Source organism: Botrytis sinoallii (genome assembly GCF_014898435.1).
Source record: "Botrytis sinoallii strain Bc 23 chromosome Unknown BSIN_008, whole genome shotgun sequence".
NCBI lineage: Eukaryota > Fungi > Ascomycota > Leotiomycetes > Helotiales > Sclerotiniaceae > Botrytis > Botrytis sinoallii.
The window spans coordinates 2,295,745-2,320,741 of NW_024066035.1; the positions used below are offsets into that span (position 1 = coordinate 2,295,745).

A 24,997-nucleotide genomic window follows, 5' to 3' on the forward strand; every position below is an offset into this window, starting at 1 on the left:
GTCATATATCGTTGAAGTAATTCTCTTATGATCAAAATAATGATTCCTTTAAATCTACTAAGTGATGACAGGCCAGAGAGTTATTATCCGACATGATCACTTCAACGCATCAATTATTGGTGCTTATATCATCTTTCTAATATTTCCACTTTTCACCATGTAGCCTTATTGAGGCTCAATACTTGAATGCAAATTTATACATTGTTGATGGTATATTTTATCTTCTGAAAGCTTGTCAAACTGATAGTCTTCGTATTACAAGATGAAAACAAGGAACATCAGGCTTTCATCTGCTGCGAATTGACCATAGATAGTATTAGATACGGAAATTCTAGAACATGCCATAAACATAAGGTCCTCATATTGACATGTAGCTCAAGATCATATTGAGAACCACATCCTAGAAGTATAATTTGCCGAGAGAATTCACATCTTATTTGATAGTTTGACAAATGAAATTTCCGTTCACATAATTGCATAACATGGTTTATCAGTGCGTGGCCCATATCAGTGGGTGGCCCACTTTCACCTCAATTCGACTCTCTCATTTCAACACACGTTTTATCAATAACTTATAATGGATTTGAATAATAAAGAAGCCTGTATATTACTCGCTATTGCAGTTATTCAGAAAGATAAAAAGCTAAGTACTCGAAAGGCTACAATACTATACAATATCTCACGATCAATATTACAACATAGAATTGATAATATGCCTCCTTATGCAGAAATTCAACCTAAATCTCAAAATCTTTTGGAACTAGAAGAGGAAATCATTATTCAGTATATAATTGATATAGATTCGAGAGGTTTTGTATCTAAACAAAAGGGAATGGAAGATATGGCGAATCATATTTTTGAATTTTGAGATATAAAAAGAGTTGGAAAGCTTTGGGCTTATCGATTTATTAAACGTTATATAGAGCTAAAGATATGTTTAAATGTGTTTATAACTTTCAAAGAGCTCTTTGCGAAGATCCTACATTTATTGAAAACTGGTTCCGATTTATATCGAATATACAAGCGAAATATAGTATTCTCGATTGCGATTTATGGAATTTTGATAAAACAGGCTTTATAATGGGAATGATAAATACTGGTATAATTGTTACTGATACTGAAAGATATGGCAGAAATAAAGCTATACAGCCAGACAATCGAGAATGAACTACAGCAATTATATACAGCAATAGTAAGGGGGATACTATACCTTCATTTCTGATAGTTCAAGAACAGATACATCTTTCCAATTGATATACAGAAACCAATCTTCCTGCAGATTAGATTATTAAATCTATAAGCAATAAGTAAACGAATAATAAAACAGGATTAGAATGATTGAAATACTTCGATAAATATATAAGAAATCGAACTAAGGGCAAATACAGAATACTAATACTGGATGAGTATAAAAACTATAAATTAATATCATTCCAGAACTATTGTAAGAAAAATAATATTAAATATATATGTTTACCACCGCATTCAAGTCATTTAATCTAGCCTCTTGATATTGAATGCTTTAATACCTTAAAACAAGAGTATGGTATACAAATTGAAGGATTTATAAAAACATATATCAATTATATTTCAAAAGTCGAATTCTTTATAACTTTCAAAACTGCATATCAACAATCAATTACGAATCAGAATATGAAATCAGGGTTTCGAGGAGCAGGATTAGTCCCATTCGATCCTGAAGTAGTGCTTTCTAAGTTAGATATTCGAATCCATATACCTATTCCTCCTCCTCCCAATTCAGAATCTTAGATCTTTTAAATACCTTACAATCCTACAAAAACACTCTTTCAATCAACACTAATTAAATTTCGAATAACTTGTTATTAATCGAACTCTCCTACACCTTTATTTAAAACTATACTAATTTTAGCTAAAGGTATAAAGAGATTAGTATATAAGAATACACTTTTGAGTGCAGAGATTTATATACTTCGAAAAGCAAATGAGATATTAAGTAAATATCGATACACAAAAAAAACCCAATTACATTAAGGAGGAATATTTATTAGATAGGAAGCTGTAAATATATTATCTCAATAAAAGGTTGATATCCAAATTCGATATAATAGGTATCAAAATGGAGGAAATTCTAATATGGAGGTATTCTCTAGTCGATGTTGTAGCAAGTGTGGAAAGACAGATTATAATACAAGAACCTGTAAAAATGATATAATAGATTCTAGATTATTAGATTTATAATAGCTTTAATCAATTGATTCAAAGATTATTAAGAAATATGAATTTGAAAGTGTAAATTGAGGTGAAAGTGGGCTATCCACTGATATGGGCCACGCACTGATAAACCACGTTATTCAAACTTGACAATCTCAAGCCCACTTTCTCTGCTCTGAAGCTCCCAATTCTTCAGAAACATTTTTAGACGTTGATGATCCTTTAATCTGAATTGTACAGTGTTGATCAAATAACCTAGGCCATGTATAACTGCTTGTGCGTCAATTACTTCATCTCGGTCATTCTATCTCAGCTACTCTATATAACCAATACTTCGCAGAATTTTCTTAAATTCATATGACGCAGACAACTTTAGCGAGAAAGGAACCAAGACTTGGAAGGCACCGAACGAGATAATTGGTTCTGATTATGGGCCGGAGATTGGAATGGAGCTTGAACAAGTGACAGAGGAATCGACAATCATGAAAGTTAATTATTAACATATTAAGGCATTTTCAACTATCGTATCTCGCCCAAATACATGAGTTCATATCGAGAAATGTAGTGCATAAGCTCCATGTTCAAGCTCAACCCTGTTGCCTTGCTCGGCCCACTCCTTATCACCTGAATGCTGTCTGCAAATCAAAACATGACAATTATCCTTGGGCAAAACGACCGTAGCTGTTGATCCAACGGGTACACTTAACTTCATCTCAATCCCACTACCTATCTTACTCCAACTCAATCCAATCATCCCATAAGGGCTCTCAAACTCTCCTTCCACAGTACTAAACTCGCTATGGTAATCAGGAGCCACAGTGAAAGTTCTCCATCCCTTCTCCCCAACCTTCAAGCCCAAGACATAGACATAAAACCACTCCAAAATACTCCCCAACATATCATGACACTTACTCCTACATTCATCCTGCCAGAACTCAAGTAGAGTAGTTTCTCCTCTATGTAAAAAGCGCATGTAACTAGGATGTTCCTCCTGTCTCGCCATTTGCAGAACTAAATCAGATCGTCCTAAATCTCCAAGCGTGTTAAAGAGATACCTCAGACCGATTTCTCCAGAGCGCAATTTGCCATCCGAGACATCGGAGAGAAATGATGTTTGGACGGCAGAGATGTGCGCTTCGGGAACCATATTGAATTGGAGAGCGAGAGCTTGACATACAGCGTCACAATCGCGATTGGGGTAGTCGTCCCGAGATGTATAGTAAGCGTGGGCACGAGATGGATCGTCTGTTACTAACAAATGCTTGTTATACACATCATGAATTCTCTTTGCTTCTCTCTCCCAACTCTTTTTCTCATCGTCTAATTTTAAGTGCGAAGCAAATCGCGACATGCAGAGTAGACCTTTATGATATATTGCTGTTTCAATATTTGCTTGTGCATTTCCATGCGCGATTCCTCGACCCCAATCTCCAAGACCGTGTTCGATTAATCCACCAAAACGCTCTTTGCCTTTTATATAGGCCATGTATCGTTCGCCTGCTCGGTACATCTTGGCAATAGATTTTGTGGTTACATAATAGCGTTGGAGAATGTCGGGGATGAGGATGAGTGCGCAGCCCCATGTGATTGTGTCGTGCAAGGGACCACACATATATCTCATTTCGGGCGCCATGTTAGGGATGAGACCTGATCGCTCCTGGGCATCCAGAATGTCGTCTAGTATCTTTGTGTAGAGAGATTCCATGTTCCACATGTATTGTGTAGCCGGTGCTAAAAGATGAGTGACTTCAAGCCACGCGAACTTTTCAATTTGAGGGCAATCGGTTTGGTAACTGAAGAGTTTACTCGAGAAAGTCCACTTCAATGCCGAAAGAAGGGCATTGACGTCTTCTTTGTCGGTTTTCATAGTTCCTAGTCTTGGAGAAGCGGACGATACGTGTCTGCCACATACAGAGTGCAGTAGCGGCAATTTCGATTCCGTATCTTTCGCATTGCGTACATCTTCAATCTGTATATATCTCGCACTCGTGAAACAAAAATCAGGCGTCCAATGTTCCTTACCATCTGTTCCAGCAAGGATGATTTCGAGTACACTTTCGTCTCGAACTCCTTGAATAATGGATCTGGCATACAAATTGTGCCATCTTCATATGTCGTTTCTCCATATCTGATTATTATTTCGCTTCCAGCTTCCCCCTCAACCTCGATCTCAGTCATGACAGATGAGTTTTGCCCCAAATCAAGACAGATAGTTCCGGGCCGTGGAGAGGTTTCCTTGATTGGCGTGAAAGTTTCATGAAGGACAACTGGTGGTTGACTCTGATATTTTAGAGCGCCTCTTGGGCCTGTCAGCCCTTTTGCCGGTTCCCATGAACTATCATCAAAGCCTAGTGCATCCCAACCTATCGGGTATAGGCGGCGATCATGAGTTTCGGACGCATAAATATTTGCTAATAGAGTTGCACTGGGTGCAACCTTCCATTGGTCGTCCGAGATCTCAACATGTGATCCATCTTCGTAAAAGAGATGCAGTTCGGCGAAAAAGCATAGCTCATTTCCATAACGAACGTATGTATTATCTTCATACTTTGGCCAAAAGAACCGGTCCCCTTGATCACCAGCATAGAAACCATTCCCAATATGTGCCCCAAGCACATTCTCTCCAACCGAAAGTCGCTCCGTAACATCATGAGCTACGTACTGAACGGTCGTATGATAATCCGTCCATCCTGGATCAAGTACATGATCTGAAGCCGCTTGTCCATTCACTCTAAGCTGGTGATGTCCGAGTCCACAGACAAAGGCAACAGCTCTCGTCGGTTTTCGTTCGAGCGTGATGGTTTTGCGAAGATAAAGGGGCTTTTCTCCCCCGTCGCCAATCCACCATGCTTTTCATTTATTGTCCACATCTTCAAACCAGGTACGAAAGATTAATGCCGTATGAGGCATATAAGTTTGATTCATACTCAGAGGAGGAAGATGATCGGACCGTGGATAGGCAGTAAAGAAGTCGCTACTCTTTTCGCAGGTTTCTCCATGCTGATTCCATGATGTCACCTCCCAGACGTAGTAGGTGCAGCTTTCAAAACCACCTTGAGGTTCGCATCGAATATTTCTTTGTTGTGACCCATCACACCGCCCTCAGTCCCAGAAGACTTCTCCAGAACTAGATCCCTTGCGTACGATGACTTGATAGGCATCTTGCTTCTCTCCTTCACGATCGCTTTCGAGCTTCCAGTGAAAAAGTAAGACATCGCTATCAATGCTTACTGTCTCATGAAAGCCATGAATACCACAAGATGAGATCTTCATTTTAGCCGAAAATCAAGTCAGGTGTTGTCGTATAAGTATAATTTGAATCTCTTCGACACCGCAAAATCTCAAGACCAACAACTCAAAAAAGCTTAATCGTCAGCTTCCCAGCAGATTAATATTTCACACTTTCAAAAGAACCCTCATAACATATCTCGACTTTCCGAAAGCTGAAGCCGTCGTTCATCGTTGGTTGATAGTGGACGCGAGATGTCGGGTCAATAAACGGCAAGCCCCACACCTCGCTTCCACTCTACATTTTGCGGGGACGGGACAAGTTCGGGCTGGGGCTGATGACAATAATGCTAATAATGACTATTGAGTGGGAAAGGAGGAAAGTGGAAAAAATTCACCTGAGATGAGGTGCTGGATTCCACTTAGAATTGCAACGCTTGTTATATTAATCGAAGTTGAGTTGGAGAAGTTGTTCTCGATTCCATCTGCTACTATTTACCGACAAGGTACGAAGGGAGCGTCAAGTAGTAGAACAATGAGAAAAACGGGAAATATCATTATAGAATTTCACAATTGATATGGTCTACAGATGCACTAAATAAGAGATCGTGTAGAACAACTATCATTCTGATTATATGCTGTGAGAACGTATGGATGACTATATAATTTTCTCTCTGATGCGTTTGGACTTCTTGAAAGGCTAGAATAATCACGAAACATTTTCATCATGTGTAAAAACACCTTTCTCGTTCATTGCAGTTCTCGCAGCTTCTGCGCCAGTGGGATCCTCCAAGGCATGAGGAACCAATTGATCACCAAATAGTTCGTCCATCTGCTCAAGTGTTTTGCCCTTGGTTCTATACAACAAGTCAGTTTTTACCATAATTTTAGATCACAGAGGTAAGAATACGTACTCTGGGTAGAAGATTCAATAGCATGCTGCTGCAAGAATATTAAACACAAAAAAGACGTAGAAAAATTTGAATCCGATATTGTCGAGTGCTAATGGTCCAGTTTGGCCCAGAAGAAGACCAAGACACCAATTTGTCAGGGTTGAGATAGAATTTCCACGAGCTCGAATTTCCACGGGGAAAATTTCGGCAGGGTAGACCCAACTGATAATTCCAGTGAATGTATAGAAGAATGAGAAGACAAGGTTCATGGCCACCATTGCTCGTAATGCATTGGTATTGGTTGATTGCTGTCCGCCGACAACATAATATTGACTGAGAACTGTGTTGACCAACAGAGCCAATGCGCAACCAGTGGCCGAGAAAACCATTGGTTTGACTCTTTCAAGTCTTTCCAAAAAATATAAACCGAGTGCACAGTAAACAATGGAAAGAGAGCCAGAGATGCCGATGATCATGAGGGAAGTGCGAGTGTCAATACCCAAAAGACTGTAGATGGTGACTCCGTAGTAGTTGATAACGTTAATGCCTGATAGTTGACCCCATGCTTGGATTCCACATCCCAGAATGATTCGATGTCTCCATGATTTTTTCGCGACGAGTCCGGACCATGATTTAACTGCTACTGTCTTTTCTGCAATGATTGTGTCTCGAATTTCAGCAAACTCCAGTTCCAAGTACTCGTCGTTTGAACCATCGCCGTGTAATTTGTAAAGAGCCTCACTCGCCTCTTCTTGTCTATCCTTCTCCATCAACCATCGAGGAGATTCTTGCAAAAACCAAGTTCCGATGGCTAGGAATAGACCAGGGACAACCTGGAATTCAAGGGGAAGCGCCATTGAAAACTAGACGTGGTATAGTTGCATCCGTATCCGATCCATTGAGCTGCGAAATATCCCCATGAAAGCATGAATTGTAAAAGTCCACTCAAAGCGCCACGATATGAAGCTTCAGAAATTTCCGAACAGTACATTGGAACTAGAGCTGAGAGAATACCAACAGCTATACCGGCAATCGCACGACCTGCGATAAGCATGCCAACATTGGCAGCACCAGCTTGAAGTGCACACCCAAAGGCAGATATGGCACCTCCGAGCGCAATGGTCTTCTTCCTTCCTAAACCATCTGCCAGCCATGAGATCGTGAGTGCTCCTAAGATCGCACCGCCAGTGAAGGAAGAAACCACTCCGCCCTCGGTCGATGAATCTAGTTCTCCAAAGTATGAAATGAATTCTGGCTGCCCAATTGTGGAGGTAACAATACCACTATCATAACCAAAGAGGAAACCTGAAAGAGATATGTCAGAAAATGTCTGTCCTCGTAGTGATTCAGAACATTGTTTAATTTACCTCCGATCGACAGGAAAAGACCTGTGCCAATAGTCACCGCCTTGCCCATTGTCGGCTATCAAGAGAGCTCCTTGTAAAGCAGATACTTCTTGGTGTTGTCTCGGAAAATGTTATCAGAAGGTTTCCTTGCTACCTCGAGATAAGTCTGCAAGAACTACTGCCAGAGCTATAGAGAATATGCTTTGCATTAAGTAGCGAACATTTCTCATTTTGAGAGCATTAATTCTGGTTAGATTCTCACACCGCTGCTAGTGCCACAGTCTTGGACATAACCAACATAACGCTCTATCAACCGGCATCCATTTACGGGACACTACCGTTACATTTCGTACAAATAGAAGCCGAAAGATAGCACCTTATGCCAAGAATACCACGGTATCATAGAGTCCCCAATACCTGGGGGCTGGAGTTGGCGGGGTGCATATCCACACCACTTGATACGCTAATTCAGGCTCTGGAGTATGGAGAGTGGGGTTTGTATGGGGTTGTTATGCTGCGATGTTCTAACGATGGTCTAGGACGCATATCTTGGTAACTTCGCAATTCCAGCATTTGAGACCGAGATGGTGGACGAGGTGGAAATCAGAAGTCCCTCTTGTGTCACTACCTAGTAAGCAGAGAAGTGGGGCGGTCGTGGTTAGGCGAGTGTGTGGTGTGGGGATGTGGCTAGAACAACCATATTTGTTTGTCGTGCTACACTATTGCAACCTTGCCATTATATGTACCCACAACCTGTCTGTTCAATTGATATAGATATCGAATGCAATACAAGTCATCATGCTAAAGCTAACGTACATTTGCCATATGCCCATATTTTCATCATCAATTCAACTGGGCCTCAACGAAGATACATATGTTGCCCTGAACCCCTGCTACCTATCAATGGTATATTTATACTATGATTCTGACGTACTCATGAAGTCCTGATTAAGTCTCATGAGAATCATTGATTTCATGTAACGAGAGTGTACACTCGCATATGATGGATGGGTCGAGACCGCTTCCTCTTTCGTCGATTCCTACATACCGAAATTGTTACGAGGAGCGTCCACTTACTTTCCTTCATCTAGGGTCCATCATTCAGACTTTCCCCATATTTATCCCCATCTTAGAGATCTCGTTCTTCAGAATCTTGCAACGCTGCTGAACAAGTTACCTCATTTTCAATATCCACCATGCCAACATCCGACATTCCACCGGTATCATAGTTCCTCACCAGCTGATCATGAAAATCTAGTGCTGGTGCAGCTTGGTGATCAATTCCTTCATCTGGTATATTGAAATTCACACACTTGTGAGCCTCTGAAACGCATTATCATTGAATACGAACAGCGTTCCACGGACATTCCTACTTCTATTACTGTTGTAGAACAAGTCTTTCTGGACCTTTTATTTCCCAGTGAAGAGCCACGAGGAATCCCAGGCCACCCTGTTATGTGTTCTTCTGCTTGACAAGACTGCATTCTGTCTAAGGTGCTAGATTGTGTGGATGGAGAAGCAATTATGACAAACAATGTCTACTAACCTAGTGCCTTTGCTAATGCTATTATGGTAAATGTATGGCTTAGGGTTGTCCACTATCTTTGATGCACTTTTAATTAAGCATAGGTAAAGAACAACAAGCTTGAGCTTTGAATTCGACAGTTCCATCATTTGCTACTCGCATTGGAACCGCAGACGAAGCTCGATCGCAGAACGGCATTCTTTGGGTTATATATCACCTTAGTCCCCCGGTCGAAGTGTCAAAGTTCTCAAGCTCTTTGAGGAGCAAGTACATCTTCTCTATAGCATATGTTCTTGCATGGCCCTGTACCGACACCGGTTATCGACATGCGATAAACAATGAATTCAATGGCCTATAAAACCATTCCACTGCACTGTTGCATCAAGCTGTCAGTTGTAATCACGTTGAATTGCGGTGCAAATTTTCGAAAAGCTATGCAATCGCGAGTTTGGATCTCTGTGTCAGATTGTCTTGATCTTCGACTAGAGTTGGCACTTCGACAATGAAGAATCACCTGGAAATCTGAAACACGAGACCTACCGTTGAATCAAAAGGGATTGCAACGCAATCATAGTCTAGGAATACAAGATTTATGGATTTCATGGGGTAGGGAGTAGGCAAAGACGCAAAATTATTTTGGGTGTTGCCATATCAGACAATGGGCATTTTGGGCTATGATCTCTCAAGCAAGCAATGCAAGCAGCACAGCTATATTTCTAGATGAAGAAATTTCCCTAACTGCAGAATTGTGTTAAGGAGAAAAAATGGTAGGAATTGGAAATCACTGCTGCAGAGCTATTAATTCTCAATCACATCTACATTCAATGCAATGGCAACAAGCTACCCCTGCCATGCCGACAGCATCGTCACCACGCACTCACCAACATAACACCAACTTAACACCAACACAACACCAACAAATTCGCGTCTTACCAACTCAATAAATAAACACACCATCATCCCACAAACTTATTCTGAGATTCCCTAGTCTCTGAAACGCTGTGTCGAAAATCTGCCACGATTAGACTAGGAGTGCCACAAACCACCCTTCAAGCTCAATCTCCCTTCTGCAGATTGAAATTCGCCATGGGTGTCACCTTTTCACAATTCTTCCCCCCCACTACCACTCTGACGGAGAAAAACTTACCCAGTCAAACGGGCAAGGTCTTCATCATCACAGGTGGAACATCAGGCGTCGGTCTCGAACTGGCTACTATTCTTTACAGGGCTGGCGGCAAAGTCTACATAGCTGGACGCTCAGAAACCAGCGCTCAAAAATGTATCGAGCATATCAAATCATCATCAACATCCAAATTGCCTGGCCAGCTTGAATTCCTTCCTCTAGAATTGGATGATCTGAATACGATTAAATCATCAGCCGAGTCTTTCATGAAGAAAGAGACGAAGCTCAATGTCCTCTGGAATAATGCAGGTGTTTCGCAACTAGCATTAGGTAGCGTATCTAAACAAATCTTTGAGCTTCAAATGGCCACAAATTGTTTAGGTCCGTTTCTCTTCACTCAGTATCTTCTCCCGTGCCTGAAAGCTGCGGCAAAAGAATCCAAGCCTGGTGCTACCCGTGTGATCTGGACACATTCTCAGTTCTCAGAGCTTACGGCTCCCAAAGATGGAATTATCATGCCTGAACTTGATACTCCCCCCAAAGATCAAGTCAAGAATTACAATAATTCTAAAATCGGCAATTGGTTCTTGGCTAGTGAATTGGCGAAGGAAGTTGGCGAATTTGGGATTTTGAGCGTGTCGCAGAATCCGGGTAATTTGAAGACGAATTTGATGAGAAATGCGAAATCGATGTATTATGCTGCTTGGCCGCTCTTGTATAAGGCGAAGATGGGAGCGTATACAGAGCTTTGGGCAGGATTGTCGGAGGGGTTGAAGATGGAAAATAATGGAGCGTGTGTGGTTCCTTGGGGACGGATACACCCGGGCCCAAGAGGGGATTTATCGCTTGCTTTAAAAGGTTCTAATGAAGGAGGAAGTGGGACAGCAAAGAAGTTCTGGGATTGGTGCGAAGGAAAGACTGCAGAGTACAGATAAAGGACGCCTCTGGAAAATTCTCCATGATTGAATTATCGAATTCCAGATTGTCAAAGCTTATCGTTTAATATATATCCTCTTCAAAATTACAAAAGCGTCACTAGAAAACTCCTAGGGTGAAAATTTGTGTTCATTATCGTTCCCGAGTAAAATTTGCTTCCAAAGTCCGGAAGAGATCTGCATCAAGTTTAGACTATGGATATATCTCTATTGAGTTGGTTTGCGTGCGAATTTCCGTGTCAGCAGGTTGCAGATTTCAAATGGAATTCCAACCGATCAACAGCCTGCGCCGCAGATACTTGCACACAAGTCAGTCCCGAGTGGATCTTACCAACATCAAACCAACGTCTAGCTCTGTTGCTTAAATCAAAGATCTGAATCCTAATTTATATGTGGAATCAAACTTGGGCTATGGAACTTCCAATTATCACTTTTGATATAATACTCTTGGGACGCTGGATCTAAGCTCAGTCTAAGGAACCACATCCTCCTTCGTCCTAGTAGCAATGTTTTTTATAATCCAAGAAATCATTTTTCAGTAGGAACACTACATTCTGTCAACCATTCTTTACAACCTGACTATCCATCTTCTTCCTCACATCTCTTGTCCTAAAACCAAGTCTTCCTCTCGTCTCCCTCTCGCATCCCCTTAATCATCTCCCTAACTCGCGGAGTCTTAGTCCGCACTAAACACGAATCTATCCTCTGCATCACTCCTAATGAACTATCCTTTTCTCTCCCCTCTGCCTGGAATGATATCTTCACAACCCAACCCAACTATCTCCCTTTCCCAGAAGATCCAGTATAGTGAAACCTTCCATTCAATCAACTCAAATCCCTCATCAGCGGCCCTCCCACAGCCCGTGCAGGTATGAGAAATAAATGAATTCCCGCCTTCACTCCGCGTTCTCAACCCCCAAGAGCCGTTTCTGCAAAAAAATGTCTCATAATTTGTATGCATCTCCACAATCAGATAAGTTGATGCAAATGACAATATCTACAAGAAGCTAGCCGATCAAACTTCATCTGGTCTAAAGTGCCGGCGGAGAATATCACCAAATGGCTAAGTTGGAGTGTTTCATCTTTATACGCAATTCCATAGAAGGTAGCATCTTCACTGGTAAATTTTGAAATCAATTATGGTCAAGAACTGGAGGTATCGACACTCTAGAAAACAGAACTGTGATTAGTGCTCAAAATAAAGGAAAGCCTTGAAAGGCACTGAAACTACTTGGAATACGTAACAGTCATGAGTTTGGAGATTGAGAAATACACAGACAATACACGAGACCATTGTCTCGACATGTAATTCATCTCAATATGTGAGTGGGAATATGTAGATATTGAATGTGGAATGAATCCTCTAAGGTGACTATCTCTTGTCTCAAAGGTATAATGCCAGCAATCATCACCGATTAATAAAATATGCACCTAGCAATGAAGCTGAACCGTCCAATCTTCGCTCTTGCGAACTCCGATCTACAAACCATTCCACCATTCCGTCCTCTCTACCTCAAATGTTGCCTTCAATTCTCCAGTCAACTCGCTGGTATTACCCACAAGAACATCATATACATCCTTCTCCACAACCCAAGCCTCTCTAACTTCATCCCAAAACGCTGCCGCATATTTGACTTCAATCTCAACCTCCGCCATCTTCTCCTCTCCAGCCTCCAGGAATACTTTCTCGAATCCCTTCAATTCTTTATTTGGTCTGCGGATAGATGGATTTTGTTGCTGGATATAAACTTGAACGACCTCTGCTCCTGAGATTTCTCCCGTATTCTTGACTTTCGCCGAGATCTTAATCTTCTTATCAATTTTCTCGACATTCAGATCAGATATTGCGAATGTGGTATAGCTGAGTCCGTGGCCGAAAGGGAACAGGACAGGTAAGTTTAGTGCCTCGTACCATCTATAGCCCATGTAAATATCTTCACCATAGATGACTCTACCCCTCTCAGATCTAAAACTCAAAAAAGCTGGGTTATCTTCAATTCTCTTTGGGAATGATAGAGGTAATTTCGCCGAGGGATTGGTTTTACCGAAAATGACATCAGCGATAGCATTACCGGTCTCGTTGCCTCCATACCAGGCTTGAAGAAGAGCGGGAGTTGTAGAAAGAAAAGGGAGGGCGACGGGAGTGCCAGATTGAATTACAACGACTGTGTTGGGATTGAGGGGGGTGAGGGTCGAGATCAATTTATTCATGTGCAATGGGAGACCGAATATCTCCCGATCGGCTCCCTCGCCTTCCCAGTCAGACTAAAAAACTGTTAGAAATGTTCCTTGCATAGATGGGAGATGACTCACGTTTAGACCGGCGCAAATGATTACTTGATCGGCTTCCTTGGCCAGTTCTGCTGCACGCGCAATTTCCTCATCCGCATCAATGATTTTGGCACCACCAAGTCGTATGGCACCAGGACCAAATAGGACATTATTTCCTTTATCCAGCTTGCAAGTTGGTGAACTAGCAAACTCAACTTTGAGATGATAAGTTTGTCCTTTCTTCAGTGATACAACACCTCGCTCTTCAACTGTACCACACAAGAAAAACATGGTTCCCCTGGTCTGTTTCGTTGTGTTGTCAATGACTAGTTTGCCATCCACATACAGATTCGCAGTTCCATATACTCCTAAGCCGAATTCAAACTCACAGTCCTCTTCGGCAGTCATATATCCTTCAACATCAGCCCACCACAATTCGTTCTTCAGCTTGGGACATTCATAATCCATCATTAAGAGCTCTGTCTTAGTGAGTATTAACTCATCCGCTAGCTCTCTATCTTCAGTTGTTGGTGGCTCGTTATATGCTCGAAAAGAGAAACCTCTTTCTCCCTTGTCTGTCTTGAGAACTAAGTCCAGCAATGGGAGATCCTTGTGTGCGTAAGCTCCTACGGTGTAGGATGGAGCTGATTCTAGCTGTGCACTAATACCGTCAAATGGTGTAACAGCGTAATATGCTGCAAGGGATGCTGATCCGCCCCCATGAAACGTAGCAACTTTGGCATTGGGACCGACAATGAGAGTCTATAGAGATTAGCTTGAATTTGGTGCAACATCACAACTGGATATCGTATTTTACCTTTTTATCTTTTCGGAATGGTAATATGCTGGCCTCATTTTTCATTAACACAATCGAGTCACCCGCTATCTCTCTAAGAAGAGCAGCTGTCTCTGGAGTATCCGCTGTCTTTTCCTCCGCATTTTCGGGAACATTCGCGTCTGCAGCACGGTTCACAGTATTGAGCACGTTCCTGGCTCGTTCGTCAAGAACATGTTGAGGTACCTTTCCGGTGCTGACAGCTTGTATCAACATTGGACCCCTCCATTTTGTTGAACCTGGCATTTCCAAATCCAAACCAGCATTGATAGCACCCGTAGTTGAGTATGTGCCCCACCAGTCACTCATAATACATCCATTCCAGCCCCATTCTCCACGCAAAATATCTTTGAGGATCCTTGGATTTTCACTAACGTGAGTCCCGTTAATTTTGTTATAGGCACTCATAAATAATGCCGGCTTCGAATCCCTAATCACCAATTGAAATGGTAGTAAATATATCTCCCTCAATGCTCTTTCGGTGATTATAACATTAACACCATTCCTATTATGCTCTTGATCATTACAAACAAAATGTTTGATTGTAGCTTGAACACCGGTCTCTTGAATACCATTAACAAGTGCAGCAGCGCCTATTCCCGATAATACAGGATCTTCACTGAAAGATTCAAAGCCACGGCCTCCTAAAGGCGATCTTTGCATATTGATGGTGGGCCCAAGGATAACATGTACACCTTTTGCTTTCGCTTCTTCTCCCATCAAAACCCCTGCACGATGAAGGAGCTTAGTGTCCCATGTTGCAGCAAGAGCAGTGCCGCAAGGAAAACAAGCTGCTGTGATACCGTTAAAGAACCGAGTACCACGTACACCATTGGGACCGTCTGACACTCGAATCGAAGGCACATTGTACTTGGGAATGGCAGCGGTATGCCACCAATCGGTACCTAGAAATTTGTTAGATATCGTGACTTTAAGAGTTATAGAGATGCTGGATATATGCACCCGCTAATAAAGAAACCTTTTCCACATTGTTAAGCTTTGAAAGCACATCCTCCACATCGAATTTGTTTGTCATTATGAGATTTTAAGATGTGATATTCAGCATTGGAAGTGACTCGAGTAATTTGATCAAATTTCAAGACTGAAGAGACTGAAAACAACTGGATATATAATGATCTATGGAAAGAGTATAAGAGTACATGTGTCCCTACTCAAACCTGCAAGGAAGCTTCCTAAATGCTTATGGAATATCGGCCTTGCATCACGCTTGTTCACGCTTGTGTACCCTCGTTTGTCACATCATCGATTCATCCGCTCTTGCCAATATCCCACGACGGATATTCCTGTTACTATTGGTGTGTCAAGACGCTTCCTCCCTAGTTCTGATTTATTAGATAGTTAAAATAACGGGTAATATTCGGGCGCGGAGTTTCTTCGGAGAAAAGAGTGAAGTATAAACGCGGAAGAGTAGGTTCCGTTTGGAAATAAGAGCTGGGAAGTCATGTTTTTAGGGTGAATGATCAACATGCAAGTCTAATATGTGGGTCATTGGAAGATGGTCAGTCAGATGTCAGTCAGTCAAAAATTAGGTTGAATTTGGAGGGTCAAAGTTATGCGGCAGGTGCGGGTAGGATGTTCCGCCCGCCCCTTATCGGCAATCGATAGGCCGAGCCACGCGTTGGTCCTTGGCATGGTTCCTCAGTCAGTATGTGCCTTCAGAATTAACTCTGTTCAATATCCTGAGCCATGATGGGATGCAATGCAAGGCTTATTGTGTTCAGAAATGTGACTGGACAAGCAAAGTGGACTCAGTGATGTGAATCACATCCATCACATCCATCACATCCATTTGATCAGGAACATCGTTTGTCCATGAAGGGGACGCGGCAAACATGGTATATTTATTCATTATATCATAACCAGGCTGTACAATCGTGAACTAATCCGCTAGCAAAACTCCATACTGACCTCATTCATGCAACATGAATAGACTGTCAAATCTTAATTTCTGACCATTCAATAACCTGGATCTTCTTGACCAGAAAATCAAAGACAAAAAAACCATAGCGTTCGTTTCCCCTAGATACACTCGTGTCTTCATATTCGCGTTTAAGCCATTGTCGCAGTAGCCGCCCTCTGTCCTCTCTCGGAATTCCTGTTCCTCCTTCCGCCACCGGGTCTTGCAAGTGTATACTTCGCAAAAGCACGGGCGAGTGCTTTTTTGCAACTAATCTTTTGACTCCCAACGAAAGAATCAATCGTGACAGCAATCGCTCGATCAATATCCTGCGCAGAGACATATTCAGAGAGTCGCATTCGACAAAATGCTTCACTGATACGCATGATTGCTTCAAGATGGCGCACCTAAGGGGCATGTTAGCAATATAGCATGGGACGGGAGAATGTATATACTTACAGTAATAGGATAAGCTCCGGTCGCTAACGATTCTCTCCTCATATCTGCAAAGAGCTTGGAAACTTTCTCTTCATCGATGTTGTATAGCTTTGGACTGCATCTTTCTCTAGCATAAAGAATGTATTTTCGAAGTAATTCTTGCTTGATCTCGCCTTCTTGTTTTGGCTCGCCGCCATTAATAGCACTATCGCGCATTTCGGCGTCATGCTCTGTTTCCATGGAGGCTTGATTTTCATCTGTAGGTTGGCTTCCTGGATGAGAACGACCGTGGGAACCTACGACGAATCTGGCAAGTCTTTCATCTTCTGCTGGATCGACAGTATCACGAACAACGCAAAGAATATCGAAACGAGACAAAATGGGCTCGGTGAGTTCAACGTTTTGTGAGAAAGGGATGGTCGAATTGTAACGTCCACCAATTGGATTTGCAGCAGCAATAATACCACATCGAGCCTGGAGTGTTGTGACGATACCAGCCTTGGAGATGGAAATAGTTTGTTGTTCCATAGCTTCGTGAATGGATGTTCGATCTTGATCATTCATCTTGTCGAACTCATCGATGAGACATGTTCCTCTGTCTGCAAGCACCAAAGCGCCACCCTCCAAGGTCCACTCACTAGTAAGAGGATCTTTGCGTACACTTGCTGTGAGACCAACAGCACTAGCTCCTTGACCAGTAGCAAACACAGCTCTGTGGGCCGTCTTTTCTACATACTTTAAAACTTGAGATTTTGCTGTTCCGGGATCTCCAAGAAGTAGTACATTGATATCACCACGGATATGATGCTTTCCTTGAGCGACTTTGGCAACTCCACCCATAAGTGACAGGGCCACGGCTGTTTTGATATCAGTATGGCCATAAATACTTGGAGCAATCGAATTGATAATTTTATCCACAATTTGAGGATCCCGAGAAAGTGCGCGAATCTCATGCTCATCTTCTTCTGTGAGTCTGAATCCAGCAAGTTGATCGTGAGATTTGACAACATTATTGGCCTCCAATATTGTTGCAAATACAGGGAAACCATTTCGATTATTCAATTGAGCATCGTAGTTATTACGGTAAACACCCGTGACTTCAATCTCTTCGCCGGGCTTGGCTTTGTCGATAAGATCCCAGAGAAGAATAACTTCACGATGACGGGGCAGACGGCCAGCTGGAACAGTGCCCGGGGATTCTTGAAGGGTCAACTTTTGATAATTGCGATAGACAGTTTTCTCTGAGTTGAGGTTGAAAGGACCACGAGATTGACAATTTGCACAGAAAGAAATCTTAACTTCGACATTAGACTCTTGTTGGAAAGGGCCAAGTCTTGTATGGCATTTGGAACAGTCGAACATGACATATTTCAATTGGGGAAATACACCACTTCGGCGGGTAACCACACCACTGACTCTAACAAGACAATTTAAATGTGTTTGACGAAGTTGTCGTAGAGTGTAATGAACGGGTAAATCAGTAATTCGAACGTGAATTTCGGAGTGGATTTGTTGATAATCGTTATAATGCAAAAGGGTCACCTCCATGGCAACTTCATCGAATAATTGAAGCATCTCGCCCGGAGCGTTAGCCAAGAAATATGCAAGAATGGCTTTTGAGGCGGATAAATGGTCGTATGAGACCTCCAATGATTCTGCGTTGATCTCTCCTAGTGTCTTGATGCGGCTACCATAAACAGAAACTCCATGGTCATCGGTGTATTCGGTAAGAAAAGCTTTGAATTCTCTCCGAATAGTTCTTTGAACGGAAGGTGTAGCAATCCACTCGACCAGACTGGATGACTTAACGTCCTGTAAAGTCTCAAGAGACAATTCCTCTTCCATAATATCCTCTTGCATGTCTTCATCTTCGTCTTCATCATAATGATGGCGTCTACGTCTTGGTTGATTCATTAAATCCAAGTCTCCATCTTCATCTTCATCTTGCAAGAATGCAGCTGGCATACGACGCTGTCTAGCAAGCTCTCTATCACGGCGATTCAATCTGGCTTCGAGTTGTCTTCTGGCCGCAGCGTCGAGTTCATCATATTCTCCTTCGTCGTCGATATCCGCACCCTCGTAATTTGTATTGTCCCGGGCATTGTAATCTCGTTCATAATTTCCAGCGAAGAGATCGATTCCATCCTCATCTTCCGCCATCTCATCTGCATCATCGATATCGACAGCAATCTCAACATCATCCTCTATCTCGTCATCATCCTCGTCTTCGACGCCGTGCCGGATTGGTGCTGGTGGGGAGGATCTGAAATCTCCAGGCGGACTAGAAGGTGCGGCACCGCCCGGCAAATCATCATCTTCTGGTTCTCTGGAGCGCTTGCGACGATTTCGACCCCCGTCGACACCACGGTTGGCTGATGACATGTTATTTCGCAGAGGGGAACTATTGGGTGCAAATAGTCAATAGAGTTCAGGGGTAAAACAATGATTCAGAGCTGCGGGTGTTATGCTTGAGCAAATAGTTCTCACCTCATAGTATATTGAGAGACTGAAGTCTCGTGAAGTATTAGAAAACGTTACAAGTAAAGTTAAATGATTGCGAGTTGTTAATTGTGCTGAAGTTCACTTTGAGCAAAGTTGAAGTGCTTGCATAAATTAATGGTAGGGGAAAACACGTAAAATCTGCCGTCCGTACGCGACGCGGCAAGCTAAACCCATTGCAAGGCCGATCGCGTAAAGTGGTTTTTGGCGTTTTGGCGGCCGCATCATTGCGACAAACCACCTCTACTTGATAATTCAATCAATTTACCTTTTACAACTCTTTTTGTATTTGACGTCTCGAGTTAATAATGGAAAACTTACCAGATGCTCACTCGAATGAGGCCTCCTTAAATGAAACCGGTGGCGCCTCAAGAAGTCATAGTTTCTCTTCTCAAAAGTCGAACGATTCACATACAGCAGCTGAGTATGCAATTTCCATTCCTACCGGTATTCGCGATTGAATTAGATACTCATATATATAAACCAGATTCATCAGCACGCAACTGAAGCTCGAAGCGGAAGCGCGCGAAGCATTACCATATGTAATTACAGGGCTACCTTTCAATTGCTTGAAACCTTTACTGATTGGCTTGAATAGAGTATTGATACCTGCACAAAGCCTCTCGGATCTCTTCGACAAATTCTATTTGCTTGTTTGACATGCAATCCTGCTCCATCTAATGCATCTGATCCGTATAATCCTGCTGGGGTCTGTTATTCCTGTTCTATACAATGTCATGGCGAGCACAATCTCGTGGAACTATTCAATAAACGAAACTTTACTTGCGATTGCGGCACAACACGTTTCCCAAAAACTTCGCCTTGTAGCTTGCGCATCAACTCAGAGACAAGTACAAAGGGCAATGTACATTCAGAGGCTCCAGAACTGAAAAACAAATACAATCACAATTTCAGAAATCGATTTTGTGGTTGTGGATGCGACTATGATGCTTATAAAGAGAAGGGCACAATGTTTCAATGCTTGGGTTTAAGTGATGCTGATGAAGGTGGCTGTGGCGAGGATTGGTGGCATCCTGGATGTATTACAGGTTTAGGACCAAATTGGTACGAGAGTATGAGTGATAAAGACTCGCCAAAGAAGTCCAAAAGAAATAATGAAGGCACGCTGGAATCTATCACAGAAGTTACAGAATCAATTGCAATCGAACCAATCAAAGATGGAACGAACGAGAAGTCAAGTGAAGTCCAGGCACAGAAATCCGATGCAGCGGTCGACCAAGAAGAAGACGAAGAAGTGGAGGAAGAAGACCCACCCCTACCTCCAGGATTTCCCGACGAAGACGATTTTGAAGGATTTATCTGCTACAAATGTGTTGATGCGAATCCATGGATCAAAAAATATGCTGGTGCACCGGGTTTCCTCTCTCCTGTATTCAAAAGAAGTGCAGCTCCTTCTCCTGAAAGTGAGATCCCTCCAAAGTCTACAAATTTCCTTGCCCCATCGATCTCAGAATCTAGGAAGCGCAAGTCAGACGATGACAATATTTCGATTTCTTCTTCAGCTTCGAAGCGGATCAAGAGCGAGGAGGGGGAGAGGTCAGTGGACAAAGGTTTTAACGGCAACGATGATAGCAAACCTCCAGCATGCAAATTGAAGGCATTACCAAAAGCAGTCGATGGTCAAATTTCATTATTTTTCACATCCGACTTTCGTGATCACCTCTGTCATTGTTCAGACTGCTTCCCAACACTAGCAAGACATCCACAGCTCCTCGAAGAGGAAGAAACTTATGAGCCTCCAGTATCAGAAGACGGAGATGCAGGAGGAAGCACAGTCGGTAGCGGGAGCATATATGATCGTGGCGAAAGTGCTCTCAAAAATGTTGATCGTGTTCGAGCGATTGAGGGTGTAATGGCATACAATCATTTGAAGGATAAACTCAAACCTTTCTTCCAAAAATTCGCAGAAAGTGGTCAAGCTATCAGTGCAGATGATATCAAGGAACATTTTGCAAAGATAAGGGGTGATGAACAGGCTATCAAAGATGCCGGTGAAGGAGCTAAGGCGGATGACAATAGGAAGGAGCAAAGTGGCTATTGATTGACGGGTCGTGGTATCTGTTTTTAATAATGTATGATATGGAGAATAATCTTTAATGAATTTTTATTCCTTATAAATTGTAAACTTCTAACCCATTAAAATTTTCCTTCTTGGTATATCCGTCAATAATACTTTTCAATAACGTTACATCAAGTTGCGTCACAACATTTTCTCGGCGATTCTTAGATCAACTTGCCATCATTCAATCATTGCATATGCAAGAGTATGTCGACTTCACGATCCAAAGAACATATGCAGAGTACAGAAGCTATGGAAGTGCAAGACGAGGTTAAGGAGGCGGTAGGGAACAAGAGACCATTTTACGACAGAGGCGTGGCGGATAATGTGTATCGATCGGGGACAGAAAGACCAAAGAACTACTGGTATTTGATGTACGAACTTCAGAAAGACCGAGGAAGTCCTCCTCCTAGCGAAGAACTGTACGAATCATATAAGTCTGCTATTTCCACAACGAATGGCAACGAATCTTCATTATTAAATGCAGTGAAGGTCTTCTTCAAAGATTGGGACAATGATAACGGAAATGGAAATGAAAACTATGGTCAGGTTGTGCAGCAGGAGCTTACGATATTCGGGAATAAAACTGAAGTAGCGGATTCAGAGTCACCCACGCCGGACGTGGTCGAAGGATTTCGAGGCGGCAAGGAATATCTAGAACAAATATATGCAAGTTTCGACGGAGCAGCCGATATGATCAGGGACGAACAGACACGATCATTAGCATTTTGCCATTTTGCAGGAGTGTGCGCGCCTGGTAATACATTACTGGACCTTGAGGAGACTGATCTAAGATATATAGGGACGTTCCTGACTGCAGAACGACGACTAGCTACTAAGTATGTGGAGATATTCTCCAATGGAGAATACTTCTGGCGTGACATGCAAGGTTATGCCAGCGTCATCACTCTCATGATGACTGAGTCCCGCATTACTCTCTTCGCGCATTCTTGTCAAGAAGGCTCGGATGAAGATTATAATGGAGGAAATTATCTAGAATATCACATGTCCGAGATTCTCTGCCTTTCTCCAGCGACATCGTATGAAACATTCAAGGAAGCATGGAGAGCACTGAGAAATGCCCAAGAACATGCGAAAGAGCGATCCGTTCAGATCGCCCTGGAAATGAAAAAGAGTATGCAGGCATCTGCGTGGGAACACTTTAATAGAAAGAGGAATTATGAGGCTAGAGAGGGCTTTCAGTTGATGGTTGCTCGCAGGCGGATTATGGCTATTGAGGCGTGGAGGTCTGAGGATGAAATGATTCAAAGTAGGAGGAATCTGGATGGGATGGGGCCAGAGGATAGGGAAGCCTATTTCGAATTGCAGCAAGTGAGGTACGACTGAGTATCAATTGCGTGTTAAAAACTTAAGATAATCGAATTCCAATAGCTATTAGTCCGTATTGAATACATACATTTTTATTGAGAATGATATAAAATGAAGACAATTTTTAACTAGTGTGCCATAATCCTAGAAACAATCGACTGGCAGCAATCCTTTTGATAGAATATTTTACGTTGACAACAGAGGCAACTTTCTATACACATTATGTTGACAAGTTCACAACACAATCTAACCCCAGCGAAATTTCCTTAATATGAGGAAGCAGAACTAGTTCACCAGACTCATGGGTGAATATTCTTGGAGAACTTGGCGATGAAAGTTGACGTTCACGGGGTTGGGTTAATCTAGCATTTTGTCGCGAAGCCATTTCGATGATACTGGGTCTTTCTGTATCTATACCAACGGGATGATCAACACTATTGGTGTCGGCCCAGGCAGTAATACGATTTCGAATTCCTGGGTCTTTTGCTGTGGGTGGTTTTCCAAGATGTGTGACTTTCAATAGTACGTTGAAACGGTGCTTCCACTGAGAATTATGGCTTGGAAGACCGGCTTCTCGGTTCTCATCGGAGATTTTTTCTCGCTCGTCTATTTTGGACGTTAGAGGAACTTTACAACGTATGCATTTAGATACTCACCCAAATAACCCTCAAGTGCAGCAATTATGGGAAGCACTAAAAGAATACACGCAACGAATTGACCAAATGTCCATGCGTTTTGCTGTTCGATGAAGTCTTCGGTGGTTTCTAATCCTGGATATCGGGATATGTCCCTGAAAACAAGGGCACGTCTAACGCCAAAGCCCAATCCGAGTAAAATTGGAGGAATAGGTATCACCCAGAACGATACAATCATCGTCTGAAAGGCGTAAGCTAGCCATAGACACAATCTCTCGCGATCAGTAATGCAGAGGATTTTCAAACATCGACTGTAAATAGAAAGACTGAAGCCATTCCGAATGCACTGTGGAATGCATTGGAGAAATGCTTGGAAGAAAAGGAAAGATAAGGTAGCGATACGAAGTTGATGATCATAGCCGTGATATGGAAATTGGGCTGCACACCTTGCCAGACAAGCTGCTGCTTCACCAGATACATGCTCGCTGTTGTACGATCTATACATACCAGCTGTATTTCCAAAGCTTCTTGCTCGAGACTGTGCGAAGATAAAAAGTATGAAGTTGCCGATGTATCCACAGAATCTAATTCCTGCCAATACGTGATTTTGTAAAAAATGATCGCCCATGGAAACGAAGGCTACGGTATGTGTGAAGCTGGAAAACCAAGCTAGGTACACAATGATGTTGTAATGATAGGCGCTGATTGTTTGAAAATTGTAGAGCCCGGCAATCATGACAGCGGAACTTGTCACTAGTTGTTGATCCGCAAGTGAAATGATAAGGGGAGTTACGGCCGCGTTTAAGAGCCTATATCTGGGCATGTTTGGTTTGTTGGAATATCGGAGAAGGATCCATCGTCTGCAAATTCGTACTTTCTCCTTGGCCGCGTGATACAAATTTGCTGCTGTACCTTTGTTGGATTGATGATCAAAATCGTGATATTCCGGCTTTGCATGTTCGGCATATTCGTAGGAATGAAGCGCAAGTTGGCATGGAAGACGTATGACTGCGGCCGAGAGTGTTAAAAGCGCCGTGGCAAGGAAGGAGATGTAAATCTGCCCGTAGATTAGAAACATCGTTGGGTACATTCAACTACTGATATCTTGAGTGAAACATACGCCGACTCCTTCAATCTCAATATCAGCCGAAAGTGGACCGCAGTTATCTGGAAAATTGGAGCATTCGTTCTTATCAAGAGAAATGCTCATGGTTTTGGATTCGGTGTCGATTTGGAATTAGTTTCTGACTTAAGATATCGAGAGAATGAGCAGAAATAGATCTGATATATGTCAGGGAGCATATTCATGTGCCGGCATCATCAGGAAAAGAAGGAGCAAGCATGATTGCAGCTATGGGCTATTTTAGCAACGATGATAATGTACTTGTAAGGGTAAAGTAATTGCGAAGAGATTTGCATCTTTATTCATCGCACTTGCTTTGAAATAGGATCTCACTCCAGAAAGACTAAAGGAGCTACAAGCAAGGTTAATGCACATGGTTCAAGATGAAGGAAAATTGAGATATCGGGAGTTCGGTATGTTATGATGGAAGGCAATGGACCAAATCACAAGAACCGAAACGATTTTAACTTCACATTGGCTAGCTTCGAGGTCGATGGCAAATCGAAGTCTTCAACCATTCTTGCCAGTTGATCAAAAAGAGGACAAGCAGATTTGAGTAAAGAGATGCATATTGAAATACAGCTTCATCTGCGACAATTGTGTGTATATCTTCGGTGTTTTGAAGC

General features: G+C 42.4%; 8 protein-coding genes across 8 annotated transcripts; 3 read left to right on the top strand and 5 right to left on the bottom strand.

The window, feature by feature from the left end:
• Positions 1-2,740: 2,740 nt before the first annotated feature.
• On the bottom strand, positions 2,741-5,354 carry EAF02_005636 (uncharacterized protein; the record flags this gene model as incomplete). Its single annotated transcript, XM_038901684.1, has 4 exons — positions 2,741-4,162; positions 4,216-5,042; positions 5,121-5,193; positions 5,247-5,354. 4 exons carry the CDS (start codon positions 5,352-5,354, stop codon positions 2,741-2,743), a joined length of 2,430 nt encoding a protein of 809 aa, XP_038759024.1.
• Positions 5,355-6,130: 776 nt separating this feature from the next.
• Positions 6,131-7,730, bottom strand: EAF02_005637 (uncharacterized protein; the record flags this gene model as incomplete). The annotated part of the gene is made up of 4 exons (XM_038901685.1): positions 6,131-6,278; positions 6,381-7,125; positions 7,179-7,619; positions 7,682-7,730. 4 exons carry the CDS (start codon positions 7,728-7,730, stop codon positions 6,131-6,133), a joined length of 1,383 nt encoding a protein of 460 aa, XP_038759025.1.
• A 2,541-nt stretch (positions 7,731-10,271) lies between these two features.
• On the top strand, positions 10,272-11,243 carry EAF02_005638 (uncharacterized protein; the record flags this gene model as incomplete). Its single annotated transcript, XM_038901686.1, has 1 exon — positions 10,272-11,243. The coding sequence occupies one exon, from the start codon at positions 10,272-10,274 to the stop codon at positions 11,241-11,243; it is 972 nt and encodes a 323-aa protein (XP_038759026.1).
• A 1,184-nt stretch (positions 11,244-12,427) lies between these two features.
• Positions 12,428-15,475, bottom strand: EAF02_005639 (uncharacterized protein). The gene is made up of 4 exons (XM_038901687.1): positions 15,313-15,475; positions 14,332-15,254; positions 13,557-14,276; positions 12,428-13,508 (listed from the first exon to the last, which is right to left on the bottom strand). Exons 1-4 carry the CDS (start codon positions 15,383-15,385, stop codon positions 12,723-12,725), a joined length of 2,502 nt encoding a protein of 833 aa, XP_038759027.1. The 5' UTR covers positions 15,386-15,475; the 3' UTR covers positions 12,428-12,722.
• A 944-nt stretch (positions 15,476-16,419) lies between these two features.
• EAF02_005640 (uncharacterized protein) lies at positions 16,420-19,197 on the bottom strand (the record flags this gene model as incomplete). The annotated part of the gene is made up of 3 exons (XM_038901688.1): positions 16,420-16,674; positions 16,727-19,106; positions 19,193-19,197. The coding sequence occupies 3 exons, from the start codon at positions 19,195-19,197 to the stop codon at positions 16,420-16,422; spliced, it is 2,640 nt and encodes an 879-aa protein (XP_038759028.1).
• Positions 19,198-19,512: 315 nt separating this feature from the next.
• Positions 19,513-21,266, top strand: EAF02_005641 (uncharacterized protein; the record flags this gene model as incomplete). The annotated part of the gene is made up of 3 exons (XM_038901689.1): positions 19,513-19,628; positions 19,692-19,746; positions 19,803-21,266. 3 exons carry the CDS (start codon positions 19,513-19,515, stop codon positions 21,264-21,266), a joined length of 1,635 nt encoding a protein of 544 aa, XP_038759029.1.
• A 225-nt stretch (positions 21,267-21,491) lies between these two features.
• Positions 21,492-22,631, top strand: EAF02_005642 (uncharacterized protein; the record flags this gene model as incomplete). The annotated part of the gene is made up of 1 exon (XM_038901690.1): positions 21,492-22,631. The coding sequence occupies one exon, from the start codon at positions 21,492-21,494 to the stop codon at positions 22,629-22,631; it is 1,140 nt and encodes a 379-aa protein (XP_038759030.1).
• Positions 22,632-22,833: 202 nt separating this feature from the next.
• On the bottom strand, positions 22,834-24,458 carry EAF02_005643 (uncharacterized protein; the record flags this gene model as incomplete). The annotated part of the gene is made up of 3 exons (XM_038901691.1): positions 22,834-23,219; positions 23,270-24,305; positions 24,369-24,458. The coding sequence occupies 3 exons, from the start codon at positions 24,456-24,458 to the stop codon at positions 22,834-22,836; spliced, it is 1,512 nt and encodes a 503-aa protein (XP_038759031.1).
• Between the last annotated feature and the right edge of the window lie 539 nt (positions 24,459-24,997).